Genomic DNA, 23,672 nt, shown 5'->3' on the forward strand with positions numbered 1-23,672 from the left:
AAAGCAGCAACTTTGAACTGCAAACTTTTGAACTAACTTGATGGTGAATGATCTGTCGCCATGGCAACGGCATTTGATGACACCCCATAATACGCTTAGATGCGTTGATGGCTGCATCGTTACCAAACCTGTGAAGTTTTGGGCCGTTTGGAACATTTTCACTGAAGTTATGAGAAAACCATGTTTCATGGCGAGCATTGTGTTGCCATGGCAACGGCATTTGAAGAAACCCCATAATTGACGTAGAGCTGTTGAGGGCTGGACCGGTGATATACAAGCGAAGTTTGGGGGACGATCGGACCGTTTCCATTGGACTTACAGCGACATTGTGCTTCATGGCGAGTGGTCTGTCGCCATGGCAACAGCATTTGATGACACCCCATAATACGCTTAGATGCGTTGATGGCTGCATCGTTACCAAACCTGTGAAGTTTTGGGCCGTTTGGAACATTGTGTGTGTGTGAGAGAGAGAGAGAGAGTGTGTGTGTGTGTCTGTGTGTGTCAGAGAGAGAGAGAGAGAGAGAGAGAGAGAGAGAGAGAGAGAGAGAGAGAGAGAGAGAGAGAGAGAGAGAGAGAGAGAGAGAGAGAGAGAGAGAGAGAGAGAGAGAGAGAGGTGATTACACAGGTGTTTATAGTTGAGCTAACGGGCTCTGTAGAGATCAAAGGTTTGCATTGTTCTGAATGAGAGATAAAGCTCTTACATGTGAACGTTTTGTGGAAGAACCATAACAGATATCTGTGAAATTTCAAAACGTGAAGCATGTCAAGGAAGTTGAGTATCTGAAGTGTAATTTTTGTGTACTTTCGGGTTAATAATGTGGCCTTTTTGGCAGTTTAACTAAAGGTGTGCGGCTGCTGCTGTGAGGAAATATCAGCCTGAAATTACAATGGGTTTTAATGGAGACATGTTGAACGTTTTTGTCACTTCATGCCCTCAAGAGGCATTTTGTTTAATTATTTTTTGCTTAATTATTTGTCATTTTTCAAGCTAGGAGATGTTTTCCTACATTTGTCATGAAAAATTATGGCTCAGGAATGTAGGGTTTGGGAATTATGGCAGTTTAAAAAAAAAATATGAAGGCAAATTTCAAGATTTCCTACCCTCTAGCTGTGACCTCACGCACTCTAGTTAATGTTAAAATCTGAAGAAAGCCTCTTTACCAAGGTCTGAACAATGTTTAATATCTCTAAAAGTAAGAATCAGATTTAAAAGTTGTGTTACACGAATAATGTCAGAAAGATGTGTAACATTTTAAAGTTGGAATGAGGTTTCTGAGTGAAAGTATAAATGAACAGTTAGCAGTTGAAGTCGCATGAAGATTGTTCAAGTCTGAAGATTTTCTCCATTGACTTCAATGGTTAAAAATGTGATGAATTATGGGATGTATCTCTGGAATTATGAAAGTTATGAATAATCCAAATGATAGCCATCGATTCCCGACCGAGCTGAACGTTTTGATGTTTGAACGGAGTTTCTGCGATGTTGAATGCAGGAGGAGAAGAGGTGCAAAGTTCCGGCAGAATAATAATAATTTTGTCCGTAGAAGAACATATAGTTGGAATGCTGTATCAGCATTCCCACTAAATAAGTGTACTAATGTGTTGCATTAAGGGCTTCTGCTTCGACCCGACTGTGGATAAGCAGTAGAAGATGGATGGATGCCTTGTTTCATCAATGGTCAGCAGTGTAGGCTGGTGTCGGAGAAGCGTGAGTTGGTCAAGAGGTGTCACTTTCTAAATGTTGACCACTGGTGTATGTTAACTGAGCATCCACCATTGACCTAATTACTTTGAAACGCATGAAGCAGCTTAAAAACTGTTTAAACGATAAACGATTACATTTATTTATTTAAATTTGATTTAATTTAACAAATTTGTATATATATATGTTAAACATCCTCATATTTTTGATATATATTTATTTTGAGTTGTCATAGTAGGACAGGTGTTACTAATAACGTTAGCAATGGCTGTAATCTATGTCCCAATAAGACATAATGACAGTGTGACAGATAAATGGAATCCAGCTATATTATTACACGTCAAAAAGTCTTAATGAAAAGGCCCATTAAACCAACTGACCTTTGACCTATTTACATTATTAATAATTTTAAGAATAAGACATGAACAAATCAAAAGATGACATGTTTGTTTCCCTTTAGTATTTGCTGCTGTAGATTTAGAAAGTGTTTGCTTACATACATTGATATAATAAATTATCTCTTTTACCTCTGCATCCCAATTTAAAACTACAAAGCATCTCATTGAAATCATGAACGCATTGATTTGATATGAAGACTGACTCGGAGGTATCTTCTAAAACATTATTCAAAGTCTTCATTTGTTTTGGGTTGAGAAGCTCAACTCTGCTTTTTCACAGACAGAGGGCAGCATGGCTCTATTTTGTACAACACTGGGAATATAGTACTCAGATGAAATGGTAAAATGTAATTGACTGAAATGAAAAATGCAATTTATTTTGCTAGTAATCTTCTTGCAGTTCAAGTGATAAACAGTACAGTCAATGATTAATATTCTTTATTGTGTGAGACCACACAATTAGAGATGATATGAGTAAGGTTGTGCAGCGGGTAAAGCAACAATAAACTTGACAAGTTGTAATTGCATTTGAAATGTAGCCAAACTGAAACAATATGCTACTACAGTCACAACAAATCTAAATAAATTATTGTCCACACTGTTTTGTATTTGTTGAATTATATTCATCCATCTATTTTTTATTTAACCCCATTCACACACATTTTTGCACATGACTCTCCAGTTTTTGTGCACATCTTAATCTCTATGATGAAAACCTATATGGTAGGTTTACATCATTGTAAGCAGACAGTTAAATGTGTTTTAATACAATAAGTAATTTCAGCTAAATAAAACATAATTACACGCTGAGTGGTTATACGCTCAAGGAGCTGTTTTTCTGGTTGTTAAGCATAATTGATGCCCTTTGGCTGTCAGCATTATGGGCTAATTTTCAAGAAAATTCTGAGACACTGTTACTGGGATATAAAAAAGGCTTTTTGAAGGCTAATGACCTACACTTTGCTAGCCATGCGAGCCATCACGCGGGTGTTAAGACTGGGAATGCAGTTGATCTGCTCCGTTATTTCTACAAAATAATTGCCTTCTGTTTATGATCCTGGTCGTTTTCCTTATGGTTATTTGAATTAATGCCATACATGCAATTAACTGGTCATATGCAGACTTTGACATTTGTACGTGGCGCATTCATAATGAAAGACAATCTACACATATAAAAGATGTACGATGCTGTTACTGAGAGGAAATGTAAACCACATGGAAAGACTCAACCTTTTCTGAAGAAACAGCCAATTATTATTTTACTCCTGCAACTAGAAGAAAGGTGCTAATAGAATAGAGTTGCAGGTTGACATCCACCTTACCCGCCTTCCCCTGTATATTTCTTATTGGAGGCTTTTAGTGTCAAACCACTGATGTTGCTCAGGCAAAAGGCAGCTGCACCCACAGTTGTAGAACAACAGGCGAGACAGCTGCCAGGTGAGCAGATGGATCATATTAATATAACAGGGGAGAGAGGAAACATGAAACCAGATGCAGGCTGGGCTCTTTGTCTGCAGATAACAGGTATTGTACAATTCAGCTGGCAAGAATACTTTGCACAGCCAGATAATTAATTTCCATAGTTCCATTTCAAAACCTTAGTTGTGTATGTTGTAAGAATGATGCTCAGTGTGAGTCCTGTAAACCACAGAGAGTATACAAACGTCAAAAGGCTTCAGGCAAGGGAATCTGTTTTAATCTTTAATATCAAAGAGATAAGATGTTTAAATATTTCAGGGTAACATTTGCATCATAATTTCCTCTGACAATTTAGAGTTTAAACTGAGTTTGGACTGACTTTTACCTTTTCAACACTGTCTAATTAAAGAACAAAATATGAACTTTGAAGAAGAAAAACTTCTAGACAGACTTTGCTTTATTAAGGTAGATCCAGACAAAACTGAAAAAGTGGGTATTAGAAAGAAAAAGAAGGCATGAGTCTTGTCTCTTCTTCCTTCCACATCTCGGAAAACAAGTCTTTGTTCCTGCAAGCTTTGAACGAAGTAGAAAGAAGTTGCAATTAAAGATTTTAGGTCTCACGGTGTAATTATAAATTTACTAAGTGCTTAGATGTTATGAACAGATATCATTAAACTCTACAGATATTGGTTGTAAGAGAGTCTAGATCAATCAAATAATTGATAAACTGAGGTTCAAGACTCTGTTTTAATGTTTAAATCCTAAAAAAGCGAGCCTGTTTTTTGTGAAAGATACAAACATTATACTTCATTGCTTTCTATCAGTCTCTTCACATGTTGTGCCTGTTGTGTGACTTTCATTCATAAGGTTGGTTTAATCTCTCTGAGTCCTTTTGAATTTTGGGAGAAGCTGATAGTACCACAGAATTATTTTTGAACTAATACATTTTAGTAAAATTAATCACTGCTCCGCAAGAAAAATAATAATTTGAGGCTGAGGGGATTTGCTATTCTACAGACTTTTGCACAAGCTTTCATGTATAAAGGCTTCTGAGTGCAGTCCCTACTTGATGAACAATTATATTGCCCATGGCTTGAGGAGCTAATTAGAATCTATTTATAATTGTAGTGGAATATATCCAAAGAGTTAAGAGAGTGAGTAGGATAGAGAAAGAGACATGGGGATGAAGGGGGTTGGGTGTCATAAAATCAGTCATGCTGTGATATCTGAAACCAAGATGTTCACATCCAAGACGTCAGACAAAACCAAATTAACAGCTTTGCACAGACAACACAGTGTCCTTACTTTCTTTAGGGGAAGAGGAAAAGGAGTGTAGCAGCAGTTTACAGGACATTCTTGAGAACCACAAGGGCATAAGCGGAGCGATGAAGAGGAACTGCTTGATCTTAAAGTTTCAAAAACTTTTCATACCAGCTTTCATCAGTCAAGTCTTATGTAAAGCTCTCAGGGGCCAGTACAGAGAGACCCCTCTCACAAGGACAAGAAGAAGAAAATATCTTTGGTCTGTGATCAAACAATCACAAAACAAACAGATATTATTGCATATTGAGCAGGAAATGTTGTTCTGTTCTGTATACGTCTCTCTGTCAATGACCTTCATTTGCACTGAGCATTTGCATCATGAAAGAATCCAACCAGCGGCGCTAGGTCACATGGCCGTACTGACAGCTCTCAGCAGCCGGCCACTAATGTTTTTGTAATGATGTGACCCAGACCAGATGCAAAACCAGTGAGTTCAATGTGAATCACCCATCAACTACTTACATGGAGGCCTGAATAGAGTGTGGCACTAAACTTGTGAATCACTAAAACACCCAGTCACATGACAAAGACAAAGTAGGACATGAGCAAACAGGTCGATACACTTTGCTTTAGTTTCAATCTGTGAGTTATGTATGTCATCATAGTTTAGATGAGCAACACATTGGCCCTTTTCTTAGTCAGTGTTTATGTACAAAAATAGAACAAACTAAAATAGGCTCTGTTCCACTTACTAAAACCCAATCATTGATTGATGTGACAGGATGAAAACATCTGACCATTTTATAAATTGTGATTTTTGTTATGGTCCCTTCACTATTTCTTTCCAACACATCTTTTTTCTTCTTTACTCAAACGGTCCCTTTCTCCCCTGTTATAGCCCACCGAGGAGAGCTTTGGCCCCTATCCACTTTATTTTTTGGTAAAGCACCAAAGAGCTTCAAGACAGTTGGCTTCCTTACAGGCACACCCAAGAGGCCTTATTAAAGTCCAGGTTAAATCCCTCTGTGCTCTGTTTTTACACTTCATACTAGTATCCACTGTAAGGGTTTCTCTCATATCCTGATTCTCTGCTGCACTCTAACTCCTCAGAGACACCCAGAGCACTGTGTGGATGGCACAGTAATCCTGGTAGAGTCACAATCAGCCAAGGTGAGATGCTTCTTTTGCACTGAATACCCGGGGGGTATGGAAAAATATATGTTGTCCCAAGCTTGTCTGATTCGGTCAGAGATTACTTCACCTCATTATATGTTGTTAGAAGCTATTTCTCCATTTTCCGTAGCAGTTTTTTAAAGAAGGAAGCTAACAATGTTGTCGCAATCCCAGGCGAGCCTTGAACGCTGTCACCTTTCCTGCAGTGATTTGCTCACTCATGAAACTGCAAGAGAAACCTTCCATGTGAAATTATGTTGTGCTTTATCTCCTGTACGTCAAGACATTTCATTCGGTCGTATGGCACCATAAAGCAGGCACTGTGCTGTATAAATCAGCTGTCTGACTATGATAATGCCTTGTGGAATTTCTCAAGCCTGCTGCACCTATAGAGGAGATGAATTCATGGGGCTTAAGATCCCATACAAGGGGAGAAAGGGTACCAGAACTGATGCTCTATCCTCAAGCCATATCTTGGGAGTGAAGTGAATGTTTGAATAGAATTTTGAATAGGGAGGGATGAAACCCTCTTTAATGGTCACACATGCAGAGCACACAGCACACACAGTGAAATTTGGCCTCTGCTTTTAACCCATCCTAGTACAAGGAGTCTAGTACTAGGAGCAGTGGGCAGCTATTGTACAGCGCCCGGGGAGCAATGGGAGTGGGGGGGGGAAGGGGGGTGTCCGGTGCCTTGCTCAAGGGCACCACGGCAGGGCAGGAGGTGAACTGGGACCTCTCCAAGTAGAAGTCCACACTCCATATTTAGGTCTGGTCGGGGACTTGAACCAGCGACCCTACGGCTCACAGTCCAAGCCCCTACTGACTGAGCCACTGCCGGACTGTGACAGAAGATTAAGATGGGCTTTGCTCTGGAGATCTGAAACCTGTGTTGACATACAGGGCTCTCCAAATAGGGGGGAGTAGAGGGGGTTACCATGGGTGAGGGTTCGATTGTACAGACTGCATTTTCACAGGTAAAACATCATAAATGATGAACCTCAGTACATTTTAAATGGATTTATGAGTTGTACATTTGTTATGTGGAGTTCAGCTTTTCATAAACTGTGTTCGCATGTTTCTCTTTCTCCTGCTGAAGCTTTGCTGTGAGTTGCTGAATGTTTTTGTGATACAATAATCACAACTCGAAGGCCACTACTTCTATTTGTTATTTTATTCTCTCGTTCTTTTTTTACTTTTGAATTGTGTTCAATTTGCCACACAAGGTCAAGGGACACATTTATTTATACTTGATTATTATTATATATACTCAATTCAGTATGTTATGACAGCCACCAAGACATTGTTAAGAAAAATGGGACATACATTTGTGTTGAAAATGTCGTTTTTTCTTAACGAGAGTCCTGTATATTCACTGCACGGATGCTTGTAACAGCAATTGGAAAAATCTCTAATAATACAGCACAGATCACAATCCAATGTCACTGCGCCAGAATGTCAAACCTTCCTGCAATTTACTTCTGTTCTATATATATATATATATATATATTATATATATTCATATTTCTCGACTGAAATATGAATCCCGGTAATAAGCTTGCACTGAGAGGAGATATTTATGACAGTTTGTTGCGAGTGTGATACTGAATACGAGACAGGAAATACAGCTACTCATACTTTGTGTTATCAAGCTGTCATGTTGTTTGTTTACAATGCAATACGCTATGATGAAGTGTGGGTGGTGTTTTGGAAGTTATTTTTCAGCATTTATATTCCTCCTTTCTGCTTTAGACTGGACACTGTCAGAAAAGTAGAACAGTTTATTAACAAATAGCTAAATTAGTGAGGACAGGAAAAAAACGGAATCACCAATCATTGCTGGACAGGTTAACATGACTTGTATTATGTATTATTATTAAAGTACTCCACAAATAAAATGTATCTAATATGACTCCTTGAAACGTGCATCATAAACATTTCTATAAGTCCATTCTTTTGAGTTTTTTTCATTTTGTAGTAAGTAAAATTCATTTTGTGGGAAGACCAAGCAATTAAACAGGAAGAACTCAGTACCCATCCACCCATCTGCGTATGGAAGCTATCCCAGCACACATAGAGGGAGGGATGGGGGTTCATCCTGGGCAGGTTGCCAGTCTACCACAGGGCTAACAGACCTCGGTAGAGCCAATTAAATGCTGTGTGTTATAGTTTCATGACACTCATAGACACATTTTAAAGGATGGTCTCTTACATCCAATCTGTTTTTCATTTGACTTTATTTCAGACATAGGTCCACATTAACAAATATAACGTATGAAATAAAACTCTTGAAGTCAGATGAATAACATTTGTAATGATATGACTCTAAAGCAAGACCTATATGATTTGTGACATATTGATATCAGGGATATGGAACAGCATGTCATGGCAAGCAATCAGAGTTCATCCAGGTTTGTATTCAATCCAGTGTTTTATCCATACTAACAACTCTTGGGGTGGCGATGTCAGTCACAACCTTAGTTTGATTTTGGTTGCACACATCTTGTTGAAATGCTTCTTTTTGTGAGTTAGGCTAATAAGTTGTGGCAGAAATTGTAATGGCATTTCACACAGTTTTGATACTGTTTTCTACGAAGGACGACTTTCTGTTTACAGAGTTCTAGATGCGTTGGACTATGCAGGATGCTAATCAATCCTACCTTTCACTGAAAGGTTAACAGTTGAAGGCTCGGTTTATTCATAAAAGTTAGAAAATATTTTCACCAATATCCTCCTCCTGTTTACTTTTTCTTTCCTTCACAGTGAGGTTCAAGCTTCCAGATAATATTCACAGGGAACAAGGCCATCTTTGAAAATGGGCCAGTATCTTGAACCAATCAATGCGTCTTTTCTAAATCTCTTAGCTGGGCAAAAGAGTGAGGAGTCCATCTGTCAATAATTAAGAATGTACTCATAATAAATGCCGTTTGCAGGTAAAATGTAGGTTACTCAAGTGTTGAAAAATACATTCTTCATCACATCCTTCCTGTTACCGTGAACTAGTTGAAAAAACAAACACTAAATTATTTCATGGCAAGATAATTCAGTGGGTTTAATGAATTCACAGTATTGTGTTTGTTGTATGTGTTTCCCCAAACTACTTTTCAAAATTGGTCAGGGAGAATGTGTTGAGGTCTGCTGCCCAGCTCATAAATAGAAATGAATAGGCACACCTGGATCAAAGAGCCTTATTAGGATAATATACAGCTGTCACTTTGGTTTTTTCTACAACCTTTCCAAAGATACAGGGAAAGAGGACCACAGCGCAGACCTTTTTATGTTATAATGTATTTTAGATAAGGATCTCTGACAGTTTGGGGAAAGATACTGTGAACAAACATGAATTGGGTGAAAACTATATCCCAAGTTCAGGTGCTGGGTTGAATTTGAGGTTGTTGAATAAGTTATGGCGTCCAAGTCCATTAGGGAATTGCCAGAATTCTCTTTGTTGGCAACCAAGAGATCATTTCAAAGATTTACGAGGCATTCGATGAGTCACAAACCAGAAAAAGGTCTTTCTAGGTGTGGCAAACTAAGTTATCTGAGGTCACATGTGAAAAATGTGGATTGTTTTCTGTTGTCTTTATATTGACTTATTTACCTGATGTGTTGAAGGACATTAAGCTTAACGTTAGATGTAATAAACAAGGTGTTGATACAGACACTTTGATACCTGTGCGGGCGACTGTGTCACACAGACAGAAAGAGATAGGGCTTCTCAGATTCTCCTGCTAAGGTTCTGGGCGATGTCTGTAAGCAGCCAGGGAAAGAAACCCTGTAGTTTGGCAGATGACTTGCTCTTTTAAATGTTAAATAAAGCTCAGACATAACACAGTGGATGCCTTCTCTGATGCTCAGCCAAAAACAGTGGTTATCAGGCCAAAAATAGCAAATGAAGACTGACAGGAGTAAACAGGCTGTTGCAAAACCCCAGACAACTGATTCAGATAAAGCATCTTAATTCAGAAAGCTATGATTGTATGTTTGAATGAATATCCATTAGAAATGTGGTGCCTAACGACTTTTGCTCATGACCCTTAAAAGTCTGCTTGTTACCCCTTGTCACTGGTTGCATAAGTCTACCACTTTCCTTCTTCTATTAGAACATTTATCTGTAAAACACTGGGAGATTAGGAGGGAGCCATTACGGATTTTTAAAATGAGCACTCTAAGCTTGAGAGGGTTAAATGAAAATTGGATTTACATATGTTTAGTCTATTTTATTACATTTTGTCTCAAAGGTCATTCATTTTTTGCGAATAAATGGATTCACAAATTGACGTTGAAATATTTAGAGTTATCCATAAATACATTTAAAAGAAAAAAGAAAGATTTGAATATACTGGGTTTTGAAAATTGATGGACAACGGAATTAGATGGGCTGATATGATGGGTGGGATATTCTGTCAAATATAATAAGCTTATATCAGAGTAAATATGTTGTAAATAGTATACATATGTATATATATTTAAAAGTAAGTATACTTGTGAGTTGCAGAATGGTGATGTCTAAATGATATCTATACAGTATATATACTTGTTTTCAAGGATTTAAGGGAAAGTAGAAACAGCGCCGACACCACTCTGATGAAGACAAGTTGAAAATAGATCTGTGTTCTGAGATGAGTTGGGTTTTCATTTTGACAGACTTGTTCTGCACCTAGCTGTGTGTGTGTCATGAATGCAAACACCATAAGTGCCTGAAGATGTGAACGGTAACCAATAATCACAAGAGACAAAGCGGAGATTAGAGGAACGTCTCAGAAACAAGCAGAACTTTGTTTTTCTGAAATATTTGGCTCTAGTTTTCTCCTCTTAAATATTTAACAACCCTGCAGATTGATCTTGAAACACAGAAAACGTCAACACGTACACAAAGTGAAAGAGTTACAATGGCTAATAAAGGAGTACAATGTGGTGTTAAACTAACTCAGTGAAGAGTTTCAGAGAGCACCAACTTTTTATTTTTTTATTTACACATGCAGGACAGATTTGCTTTTCATCCCAAAGTATCATAAATCATAAACCAAAAACCACCACCGCCTCAAAGCCAAAGATCCGGCAGCGCTGACTGTGGCTGAAAAAGCTGAAGTATAGTACAGTGTCTCCCTCCATTCATAGTGATGAATGGACCCCCTCTCTTTGTCAAAACACCGCACGCAGAGACAAAAGGCTTTGATGATGAGCAATTGTTTTTGAACAGGAATATGTAGACCTTTGTGTGTGCAAAGTATTTATGTCAAAGTGAATAATTTGGCTCACTTTTCTTTCTCTAATCCGGCTCCAAAAAAAGCATATCATTCTTAATGTGCTGCCAGTATGATGCATGAAGGTGGGTCTCTGGAACAATGTTATGGTGCGAGCGTGTGAGGGAGGTCTTTTCCTTTCTGTGTCGATCAGATTAGATACAACATTTTGACCTCTTGACCTCTGTAAATTGAGAGCATTTATTTTCCAAATATTGTTGCTCTATCACAAAACTGGAAATGCAGCTCAGATGAGGAAACAGAGAATGTATCCGTGCTGCATGTACCTTACATGACAGCCACTTACTCAGATTGCGTGCACGTAATAGTGTTAGCTTAGCTCTTCTGTACAAAACACAATGTTCAAATCAAATCTCTCGCAGGCTTTTTTTGTGTTCTATTTGTCTCCTCTCATCCTCCTGTTGACAAATCCTATAATAAAATATGACGGTTTGCACACAGACCGTAGAGATTATTGAATTGTTGGTTCATTTTGAAGATTAATCTGGGACAACATATTCCTTGTGGCGTTGTGAAACACCACAGCCTCTAATGGCACGATTTATCCCTCTAAAACTGCGACAAAACTGACTCTGGGTTGGGAATTTCTCACACTGATGTAAGATAGTCCTATTACACACCATGTGATGAATGTTTGACATGCAGAGCAGCCATGAAACCTCTGATGAAATCACATAAACAAATGTGACTGTGCGTCATAACAAATGGCCCTACCGCATACAATTGAGCATCAATATTATCCCCTTATGGCCTTATAGAACACATTCGTCTCGTGTGAGTTGTTTTGTGAGTTTTTCACTTTAGACTTCTTCTAATACATACAATAATATGAAATACAGACTGCCACTCTTTGTATCTTCCAACAGCCAATCTTCCTATACTCAGCAGCAAATAGAAAGAAGGAGTAGACGTTTCAATATTCGCCTGTCGCCAGAGAAAGATTTCAAATATATATTATACAGAAATGATATACAGAATGCATTTTGCTCCACCTCTGTGCACTACCTCAATGGAAATCCTGATGTTGCCCTGTTGGGGTCAGTTGTAATTACTATATGTGTGTCGGTGGAGTTGTAAACCGGAGCTGAGTCGAGATGCGTGTCTGAAAGGCAATCCGACAGGAAGTCAATGTTGACCAAAACCTGAGATAAAGAGGCTGGCAGTCTGAGACCTGCTCCAGAAAGCTGAGTAGTGCAACATTTGGGGCAATATGCGTATTTGCTTTCTTTATTGAGTCTCTGCTTGTTGCTTGGTAACCTCACAATTAAGACAATACTACTAGGCACTGCTCCTCCTCATGAAATGGTCTGGTATAACCACCTGCAAGCACAACTTGACGTTTTAACACGTTGATGTTCAAATCAACCAATTGAAAACAACTTGTTACAGTAAAGTTGCTGGTAGAATGATTTATTTTATAATTGTATACTCGACAGAGCAGACTGGTAGTTTGTTTCCTGTATTTATGCTAAACTGAGCTAGCCATCTACTGGCTGATATAAAAGTGGCATCAATATTTATATCTAACTCTCAGAAAGAAAATAAACATTTGTTTAAGGATAAATCTTGTGATATTCTTTAACCTTCTTATTGTCAATAGTTAAAGACCAAACCACAAGGAGGCGTCGTCGATTTTTTACTTTCTCATGAAATTTGTTGACAATAAATATTTCTTGTGTGTTCTTGTTTCTTTCCAATTTTCTTTTTGTGTTTGTGCATATAACTCATATTTCAATAGTTTGACATTCTAAACTAAGGGTTATAGCTGCTTTTATTCTCTGTTACGAGTATGTTTTTTGAAAGTGGCTCGTTGCTTAAGTGCTCATCACCAAGTCAAGCGCTACTAATGTAGTTCGGGGGTGTCATGTGACCCATGTTCCTGCAGGCAACTGTGATAAGTAAAAGTGGAGGAGTGGAAATGAAAGGGCAGGGGTATTGTTGCTGCTGTCTAATGCAGTCTTATGTCACTCTAACATCATGTTAGCCCTGAAGCAGCCCACACATCATTAAGAGGAGGAGGTTTTTAAGCTTATAGCACTTGTTTCCCTGGTCATGCAGGTCATTATCACTGTGGGGCTTTGCTATACCATAGTGGTCCTTTAAACAGACACTTCTAACCCATAGCTCCATTAAATCAGTAGTGAGCAGAGCTGTATTTGTCGCTCCGCAGCACATGTGGTCAACTTTGTTCATATTATAATGGGGAAAGCAGAAGGCCAACTGGGAGAGAAATTGGTTTTCCTGCAAGAAGTCTATAATTTATTCTGCTTCTAGATTGCTGTTTCAGAGGCGGTGATGAAATAAGTCATATTCGAATCCAAGCAGCTCATTTTGAAACAACCTCACTTTGTCTGACATTTTGGCCCCCTGACTTGTGAGTGTAAAAAAAACTGGAGACATTTAAGATGCTTTCCCACAACACTGAAATCCCAAATTGTTGAAATCAGAATTTGGAATTTGTTTTGTGCAAATAGACAAAAATAAATGTCTATTTCAAAATAAAAGTAAATCATTTACCAGCTGACCTTGTAATGCCATGCTTTTAAAAATATATTTAGCTCCAGCTAAATAAAGTGCTTTTAGAACACAGGAACTGAAATAAGAGCTGGAAATGGAGCACAGTATTCATAAAGTTCTCACATATCATGGGACAGGAAATGCTTTATTGATCAAAAGATCATGGGAATATGAAACGTTGTATTAGTCAGCTGATTTCTTGCTTCAAAGCTGTAGTTCAGTACAGATAATCACCGCTCTATCACGATGGAACAGGATCCAGAGGGCATAGTTGTCACCACAATTCTGCCTATAACCATTTTCCATTTTGCCAGAGAAAGTAGGAAAAAAATGTCTTTAACAATTGGATACATAAAAAGGTTTTCCCCAACTGTGGATTACTAAAGCAGAACTATGATGAAAGTCCATTGAAAGCCATCATCCATGCTTCACTGACACCTAAGCTTGTCTTGCTCTGATAAAACTACAAAGTGCAGTCACAATCACAGACAGCAAAAGATAAAAAGAGAGCAGCATCATGAGGCATGATTTTTATGCAGTTTGCCTTTTTTCATCCTCCCCCACTTCATGTCATCCGTACGATTTCCAATTTATTTGGGTTCAGTGTAACTTGCTTCCTGGTCTAAAACCACTACTTTGCTTGAGCATTTCCACAACCGTATAACAACTGTAATTGGTCTCCTGTGGCTTTAGAGTCCCTTGCCTGTTCTTCCATTAACACCGCCACAGAGCTTCCTGGCTGCTGTCCATGGTGCTGATCTGTAAATGACGGCTTTGTGGTGGAGGATGCCTCCATGCTGCTCAGCCACACAACCGCTACTTTAAACCTTCTCCTGTCTCAAGCATGATTGCTTTTCTGGAATACACAAAGGTATGTTGAAATCCCCCAAAAAGGGATTTCTAAGTCAAATCTTGGGAGAAAAACTGCTTTGGCCTGAAGGTGATGCACCAACATAACAAACAAGAAGGTGGTAGGTTTTCATATATAAATGGGAACAACAAACATATATATTTTGAATTATTTCCACACAAAATGTTAATTTAAATTTGTTTTCAGTTGTTTACTGTCTCCAAATACAAACACCAATCAAAGAGCCCGGCTTTCTTGTTGCTTCTTTCTTGTTTGCCTTTAAGGGTAGGCCTACCATGTATGTTTTTTGTTGCCTTCTTACGATTTCGCCAACGCAGCTCAGTTGGGAATTGTCATGCCTAAACTGGATTTATTTGGATGTAATAGTACATTTCTACTGTTCAATTATTGATGGCTAACACCAGTGCAATGCGGCAAAACATTACAGGAAGAAGCAAAGTTGGGTGTTACAGACCACAGAGTATCTCACCTCTCCTGAGAGAACAGTTTCAAAGCTGTGTTTACTGGCCGTAATCACTCATGTACCTGCAGAAGAAAAACAGAAGGCAGAAGTAGAATCCCTCAGGGGATTCACATGAATGGCATTAAATAAATATCAATCATATTTTCTTGTTAAAAAAATCAACTGTCCTCTGGTTCCTTTAATTAGTTGCAACTGAAGTTAGAGAAAACTCCCAAGCCCAGGATCATTAGTATTTGCAAAGCCACTCAGCTCCCTGTGGTTTCACTTAATTCACACTTTACTCTCTGTAATGAACTCTTTTGCATCCCATCCTCATTAGCCCTATGGAAATGTATTAAACGCTGCGGGGCCGAGGGTGACATTGTTTCGCCTTTGATCACCACCCACCGCTAAAAGCTAGTAATTGCCGGTTCTATGCGAAAAGCGTCATCCCTGAAACAGCGGCGACGGGCAAAGGACGCGCAGGGATCAGATCAGAGAATCAAATCATAAACGAGTTGTGAATCCAGAAGTCACATGTCGAATATCTCTCTACGCAGAAGCTATATGCGCTACCACCCACCCCCCTGAAATACGCTTTTAACTTGTAGGCTACAACCCATCCTCAATATGTTCTGCCATACTGTATACTGGGCGTGAACAAAAAGAAGAATGCAGATGAGCCGGCCAATATCCTATTCAGCTAAGTGGATTGAAGCTGCTCAGTTAAAGGTGGCCACTGTGAGGATTGCAGCGGCTCCTCACACAGGAACAGAGACGCACATGCAATTTGCTGATAAAGCGGCAGCTTCACTTCTCCATCTCTCTTTTTCTTTGTAATTGCATATTCTAATTCAGAGCGCCAAACTGGCCGTGATCCAGCTCGTTTCAGGCAACACCTCTGCACGAAGGTCTAAAAGAAGCGTGAGGAAACTTTCTGCAGCATCTGTCTCTCCGTGCGCAGGCAGAAATCGCACACTGAGCACTGAGCAGCCCGTGTACACAGGCTGCTGCTCCTATAGCGCTTTGATTTACATTGGACAACACTTTTAAATAGCATTACTACAGGTGGGTGGCGTTTAATCTTGCTCGTTGTCGGAACAGCTTGAGCTAATACGCATGCAATTACGAGTGGTGGATCATCGCCATTTTATGCTTTTTCAACTTGTAGGTTCCACAAAAAAAAAAAAACGCGGATTCTCGTAGTAATTACCGTACGTGTGTGTGCGCGTGTGTGTCTGCGCGTTTGTGTGTGTGTGTGAGAGAGAGAGTGAGTGAGAGAAGTAGAGAGAGAGTAGAGAGAGGAGGAGAGAGGAGGATGAGATAAGCGATAGGAGCATATAGACGAGCTTATAAGAAGATAGCTATGACGATCGAGGTAGTACGCTCAGAGAGCTCTCTCCGCTTATCGTCTCGCTCTCTCTCGCGCTAGCGTCAGCCAGCTCGTTGGTCTCCTCGCGCGAGCGCTCACTCTCAGGCTGCTCTCTCTGGCTTATTCTTCTCCAGTGGCTTCAGGTGAATTTGTTTGTATTGCAGATTCTTGCTGTATGGAACCATGAACTCATCAGCAGGTCCAGGAAATTACCGCAGGGGGTCCACTAAGGGTGAGAAGGTAAGCTTCCTGTTTTTACTTCTTGCTCACATCCTGTATGCCTTTTCTTACCACCAGGTTTAAAATACACCATCGTTGAAGTACTTTGAGGGCCACACTTGTTTGGGAGAATAAGTTGTATGTCCTTTCCTGTGGACTCACCCTCAGCAGTAGAAGAAAACGACCAGAGTCATGCACCGAATATTAGTATTTTACCTTGATTCAAAACTTTTTCAGACCACACTGGACACTAATTTATTCAGGAACTGTATCATATCAGGCATTAGTTCTCTTCAGACAAAAAGTCATAATCATTTTCAAAAAAAACCTCAACTGCTGATAACAAGACACTTAAAATGTCTGGTAGCTTTTCCTTTGCTTCTAAAAGTTAAGACTATATACATCTAATCATTTGATAAGACACTTGTTTGCAAAGTTCAGGGCCTAAATTAATCACAGCTTCTCTTTGTGCACCCAAGACAATTAGTTATACTGATAAGAGTCTTGTTTTTCTCTATTCCCTCACAGCTCTGACTTGATTGTTTGTTTTGATTGTTGATTGTGTATCTGCATGATTAGTTATTACCTACCTAAGTAAGCTGAATGGGGTGTTTTTTCCCACATTCTATCAAACAAAACACACCAGAAATAAAACCCCATAGAGGGGGAAAACATCTTCTTCTTTTTTTTGCCCCAGCAAAAGCACTCCCATTATAATGCCATTTTCCGAGCAACACTCACACACATTGACTTTGGTTTCAATAAGGGACTGGGTTGATGCATGAATGAGTTTCCCTGCATGTGTCTCTGAGGAGGAGCTGTGAAATATTTAAATTGTGGCAAATCTGTCTGCCTCTAGGGGGCATGTCATCACCAAACATGTTTCCAGATCACAGGCTGTAGAAGATTATTTCTAGGTGTTTCAGTAATCAGAATTAGACATTTAGTGCCACGTGCACTATATAAAAAAGGCTTTTGTTTGTTTCAGGATTACACTGTACTTATATATTCTACATACTGGAAACCCCTTAAGAACAACTCAAAAGGGTGTGAAATGCTCAGTGTTTTGACCAGTTGATTTACTGAACTAACTTATTCACATTTGGATCTCACAGTCCTGCATGTTATGTCAGATAGTGTTTTATTAAGTTGTGTCACATGTGGATGTGAGGCTGCTTTCCCTGAAGATTCACTTATTTGTCAGTGCTGCTGGATTGTAATGGATTGGACTGACTCTTGAGATCAACGGATGTTTTCTGTTCAACAAATGCTGGAGTGAGTTTGCCCTCTGCTGGAGGCACAACCTCACTCTCTGACTATAGATCAAGCTTCCTCACCAAGCTTTTACCAACTTGCTGGCATCTTGTCAGATTTCTTTCCCCTATTATTTTTGACTTTCCAACCCTCAAGTCAGTTTCTTTCAAACAAATGTCACCTCTTACATTCGGAAGCTGGATAGCTGTACATTCCAAATTTCACTGAAACCACTTACTCTGCAGTCATACTTGAATGCCATGGCACACCAAAAGTCCTGAAAAGTAGCGTTTCTGTGACCAGAGTTTGACTCCTTAAGGACTCACAGCACAGTCTATTAAATTCTTCCGTAATCTGCTGTCAATTTGCATAGTAAAATAAATCATTAAGTCTAGCTGTGAATATCCGAGCTGCCCACTCTCAGAGGATAAAGCGAGTTCGGAGAAAATGCAGACATGTCATCCAAAAACTCATTACGCCCAATTTGGTTATTATGATCCTGCCTTGAGAATGAAAGGGCTATGACTTACAGAGACTTAGCTGCATCTACATGGAAACATTCCTATTCATGCTTTTGCACCTTTCTTCTTGCCGCTTTTTCCCCCTTGTTTTTATCTGTTAAATCTATTCCGTATTTGCAGCCATTTTGACATTTCTTAGGATATTAACTATAAACAATATTGCCAGACAAAAAAGCAGCTGCTCTTCACAGACAAGTGTCAAATTCTTAGATCCTCATCGTCACTCCTGTTGAAGTGTTTAAAGCTATTAGTCAGAGCACATCTTTTCATAAAGCAAGTGTCTATCACTCATAATAATTCCTTCTGAGTAATGACGTTTCAAGTATTTCTTTAAGAGATGATAGCAAGGATAGGATTTTAGTGTTTCTTAGATGCACGAGTGACTGGACCCTACACTCTTCCATAAGTGGGTCAAAAAGGACCCGTATTAGAATAATATGTGTGTTTTTATGCCATTTTTGTCATTTTGGTTAAGAAAAATCACTTGTATAATATTTAGTATTATATTTTGGTTCACATTAGAAATATTTTATATTTAATATTTCACTATTTATAATTTTAGACATTTTTTTTACATTTTGAAAAAAAAAACGTAATTCCATAGAAAATGCATGCGGGTCATGTTTGACCCACTTATGGAAGCTTGGGGTAGTAATACAAAAACTACAATTTCTTAAAATGTAAATTTAAAATTGGAATGGCATGATATCCAAAACATGTTTTTTGAGGAATAGCTGGAATATTAAATGATAATTGTAATTACAAAGATACTCTAAGAAAACCACCTCACCGGGTCAAAAAAGACCCACTTATGCATCTAAGGGTTAAAAGGAAGAAGATGTTATTTTTGTTGGGAAATGCCCTATGCAAAACAGAGACAATTATTTTAGGTAAGGGCCCTTCACAAGTTATATATTGTGCACTATAATGCATACATTCTCCGTCCAAGATATTTCTAAAACATAATTTGGAGCCCTTTGAAATGTTACAAAGTGTCCCCAAGTTGGCAACTTTAACAAAGACTGAACTTCATTAAGCTATTCCAGTGTTTGTTGTCTGTTGTTGTTGCTACTTCTGTGGGCAATGTCTATGATTGCTTTGATAATGAAATGACACCCAAGAGGATTCACAAATCACAACATCTCAAAGGGCTCTGAGGAAACTAGGCTATTAAATGCAACTGTATATATTGTATTCCTAGTATTTTGTATATTGCTGCAATGCCACAAAGTCCCATTTGAAATGAATTTAAATAAGATGGAAAAGCTTCTTACCATCTTTTAATCATATTCAGACATGGCCCAGATTGAATCATCAGCATCCATGTGTCCCTCCTACACCAAAAAGCAGACAATACACTTCATATTTTTGCCTTACAGTGTCTTTCCTCATCTGTTGTGATGGCTGCCTCTGGTGTTGCCCATTGCCTGATGTTTTTTAAGGTCAGTAGCTTCTTCTGTGTCTAGACTTCCATCATTTGCATTTACTAAGAAAGACTCAGAGACAATCAGCTGACAGGACTCTCTGTTTCCAAACGGTATTGTTTCACTCTCTGCAAAAAAGTCACAGTTATTGTCTCTAATGTTCCAGCGCACGCAGTGCAAATGTTTGTCTGCTATTTATCTGTGGGGTCGTGTTGCATGTTATTATTATTATTAAGTGTATTTTCATTACTTTAATCTGTTTGATCAGTTTTGAGTTCAGCTGTATCAGAGCTGTCTGAAAGTGTGTGTCAAGGATTTGCTGGCGCAGAATGTTAAGATGGAGCAGAATCATACAGACAAAACTTTCACGGAAACAATTTGTATGCATCAGGAATATGCATGGATGAAATGCCTTTCAGAAGCTTTCAATATTCATCTCGCGAGCCCCCTTTGTATTTCTGCATTGAACCACCCATTGAATCACCTGCTTCAAATGTTTGCATTGCTGCCCACAGCCACCATTAGCTGGTACAAAATGACTTTCATCTGACTGATTTGCACACACACACACACACACACACACACACACACACACACACACACACACACACACACACACACACACACACACACACACACACACACACACACACACACACACACACACACACATGCTATGGGTACATCTCGATACCATCTGTTTATATTATCCAATGACCGCATTGAGAGTGATAATGCAGCGGCACACAATAGCACATTGTTCAATGAAATGAAATTCGTAGACGGGGAAATGACCAGGGAAGGCCAGCAGCGAGGGACGACACCATTCAACAGAAGTCATTTGTCACCACTAACTGCTGCGCCACAGGTTTGGCTCTCTAAGGGTAGGTTAGCCGTAGGTGAGAACCGTGTTTATGAAAGCTTTACAGGTTTTGCGGCTTCTGGACACCCACACGTACTGTAGGCCCTTGATACTGGACACAATCATGCTCTTGCATTGCTCCCGGGGTGCAGGGTTCATCCGTAGCTGTCCCCTGTAACAGATGACCTGATAGGGCTCTGTCTGAAGGGGAAGCCGCTTGCATTTCGCTGATAAAGACCGACCCAATATGCACGTATTGCTGGATTCATTACTTTTCTGACAAAGCGCATTGTGTTCTCCGTTCATATCTTTGCACTTCTGTCCTTGCCTGTGCTCAAAGAGGAAGCGGACTGAGAAGCATACTAAGTACAGCAATGTGAATCTTTGGGATCCACAGGGATCTCCACAGGGAGGAGCGCTGGTGGATGATGCTCGGGGCCGTTGGGTCTATTAGCCAGGTATAGGTTCTGTGGTGTGACTGAAGGTCAAGATCAGAGCTGTGCTAAGACCATAAAGGTCGGGCGGTATAAAGTTGTGAAGTGAGTTTGGATTGTACATTATACTTTCTTCATGATGCACATAGAAGAACGCAAAAGACAAAGAGGTGTTTCTTTGAGCGTGTGAATGCTCCTTTGAATGGCCGTTTGTGTTAAGTCCTTATTCCTCTAAGGTTGTTACAGGGTTGTTTGTGGCAGTGTTGGAAACATTGCTGCTTAAAGAAGAAAAAAAGGCAAGAGAAATATACTATTCGGAAGTATTTTATTTTTGCAAACCACGCAGAGCTGTTGGGTATTTACCAGCCTTATTTATTGATCGGTTTATGATTCATCAATTTAATTCAGCAGCTGCAGACCCCATGCAGCTAGGTTGACATTCTTAGATAAGCTGAAAACTAAACTAATGGTTTCATTATTCCTCTGGTATCTGGTAATAAATCCAGCTTTCTCTTTCGATCGAGAGACCTGTATTCGCTTCCGCTCAATATGTGTGATTTAATAAAACCAAAATGCACACTGTCATTGGGATGTTTAAGTTCTGTTCTAAACTAATATGCCTGCAGTTTGTCAGTGCCATTGATAGATTGCACAGACTTAATTAATGATTTTGTTTTGACATCAGCTCCTAAAATGCTTTAATGGCAGCGTACATTCTGCAGAGTCAGCAGGAGGTGACAAACGAAAATAAATTAGTCTTAAATTAGTCCAAGTAAGCAAGTAAAAAAAAAAGAAATCAAGCTACGCATTGTTAGTCTTCTGTCTGTATAATAAAGCACCACATCACCTTCGCGCTTTACAGCAATATTGGCGCTGACCTTATACACTAATTGCAATTACAGTGACTTACTGCGAGAATGTTGATAATAATAGGAGTGTTTGTCATGGCTGTAAATGTGACACAAATGAATATGTAGGATGACCAATCAAGGGCCTGTTTAAAGGACCCTTGGGAAATGTCATGTCATGCACAAAATCAGCCTGCTAGCAGTAACGGCTATAACGACATCCAGCATGTCTTGTAGTAACTCACAGAATGTTATTATTCCATGGCACAGTCACCAAAGCAATTATTCTCCCAGATGAAACCTTATCTCCTGTAGTGTGCATACAAATATGAACTTTAGCTCATCATCATCATCATCCCCTGTGTAGAGTATGGCTTTACATGCTGGCGTGATTAGCAGTGAAAGGAATACGTTTAGCATGCAGCTCTTCTCTTGAGTTCTCCTCTGTTTAATTTGAACTTGTATTGTCTCGTGTTCTGTGATTATGCTGCCTACCTTTAACTAACTGCTGCTCTTTATCAGCTGCTTCTGTCATCTCGGGTTTGGTGTCTGTGTGGAAATTGAACATGTAAAATATGAGCTGAAGCCCGGCAGTCATTAGTGATGAACTGCTGCAGCTGCAGGGGTAAGAGTCTAGCTTTAAACGTGTCCATGAGTCACAGTGAAAAATACATTCTGTATGAATATAAGTATTTATGAAGCGTTGTGAATCCTCAAACCAGTTCCCACCACAGGGTGTAAAACATACCGCTGGCTGTGAAATAAGAACATAGGCATCCCAACTTTATTGTATTAACTTCTCCGATGAATAATTGGCAAGGTCATAACAGAATAGTGCACATTTAGCTCGTAAATGTTAAATTACATACGTGCATCCGTAGCTGTGAATTGTACAACTTTAAGCACTGTTCTGAAATGTGATGCCGCCTTAATGACCCTGCACCACATACGCCTTCAATGTTGACACCACCTTAGCATCTTGAATTCAAACTCAAGCAAAATGCAGGACAGCAGCATCAATACAAGCCGTGGGTCAGCCCCTGAGTCCATCTGGACGGAGATTGACCGTGTGTAGCCTTGTGGTTTACTGTTGTTGAATGAGTTATGAATGCTCCCTGTGTGTGTCTTCCCAAGGTACGGTGCTTCTAGCCTCCGGCTTTTGTCATATTCACTTGAGCAGATTGTATTACAAAAAGGTAAAGTCTGTTGGGATCTCCATTGAAAAATACTACTTGTTGTTTTAAAAAAGCCATTTCATTCTCATTGTACCGTGGCTCCATGCTTTGGTTACGCAGTCTCAGCCCTGGGATTCAATACACACCGCTATACATAAATAAAGCAGCAGTGTGGATTGTGCCAGACTTCTGTCCTGTTAGCATAGCTTGATAGGTGTGTGTGTGTGTGTGTGTGTGTGTGTGTGTGTGTGTGTGTGTGTGTGTGTGTGTGTGTGTGTGTGTGTGTGTGTGTGTGTGTGTGTGTGTGTGTGTGTGTGTGTGTGTGTGTGTGTGTGTGTGTGACGGGGTTGTATTTTATGATGTGGAAGACAGGCAGCATAAATATTACTCTGGCTTAATCACAACCCAGCTGCAAAGGGGACTGAATTGATAAATTTCTTGGTAAGATGTGCACACACTCAGATTGGAAAAACACACACACACACTGGAAGGGAAAAACGCCTCGTAAGCA

The 23,672-nt window shown here is 39.4% G+C and overlaps 1 protein-coding gene across 1 annotated transcript in view; it reads left to right on the forward strand.

Moving 5' to 3' along the window:
- The first annotated feature begins 16,025 nt into the window (after window positions 1-16,025).
- Window positions 16,026-23,672, forward strand: part of LOC117489053 (dipeptidyl aminopeptidase-like protein 6) — an 84,686-nt gene continuing 77,039 nt past the window's right edge. Inside the window, exons 1-2 of the mRNA XM_034138293.1 lie at window positions 16,026-16,120; window positions 16,589-16,664. Coding sequence (XP_033994184.1) covers window positions 16,608-16,664 — 57 coding nt within the window. The 5' untranslated portion in view covers window positions 16,026-16,120; window positions 16,589-16,607. The remainder of the gene's footprint in view (window positions 16,121-16,588; window positions 16,665-23,672) is intronic.

The sequence above is a fragment of the Trematomus bernacchii genome, unplaced genomic scaffold, assembly GCF_902827165.1.
Source record: "Trematomus bernacchii unplaced genomic scaffold, fTreBer1.1, whole genome shotgun sequence".
NCBI lineage: Eukaryota > Metazoa > Chordata > Actinopteri > Perciformes > Nototheniidae > Trematomus > Trematomus bernacchii.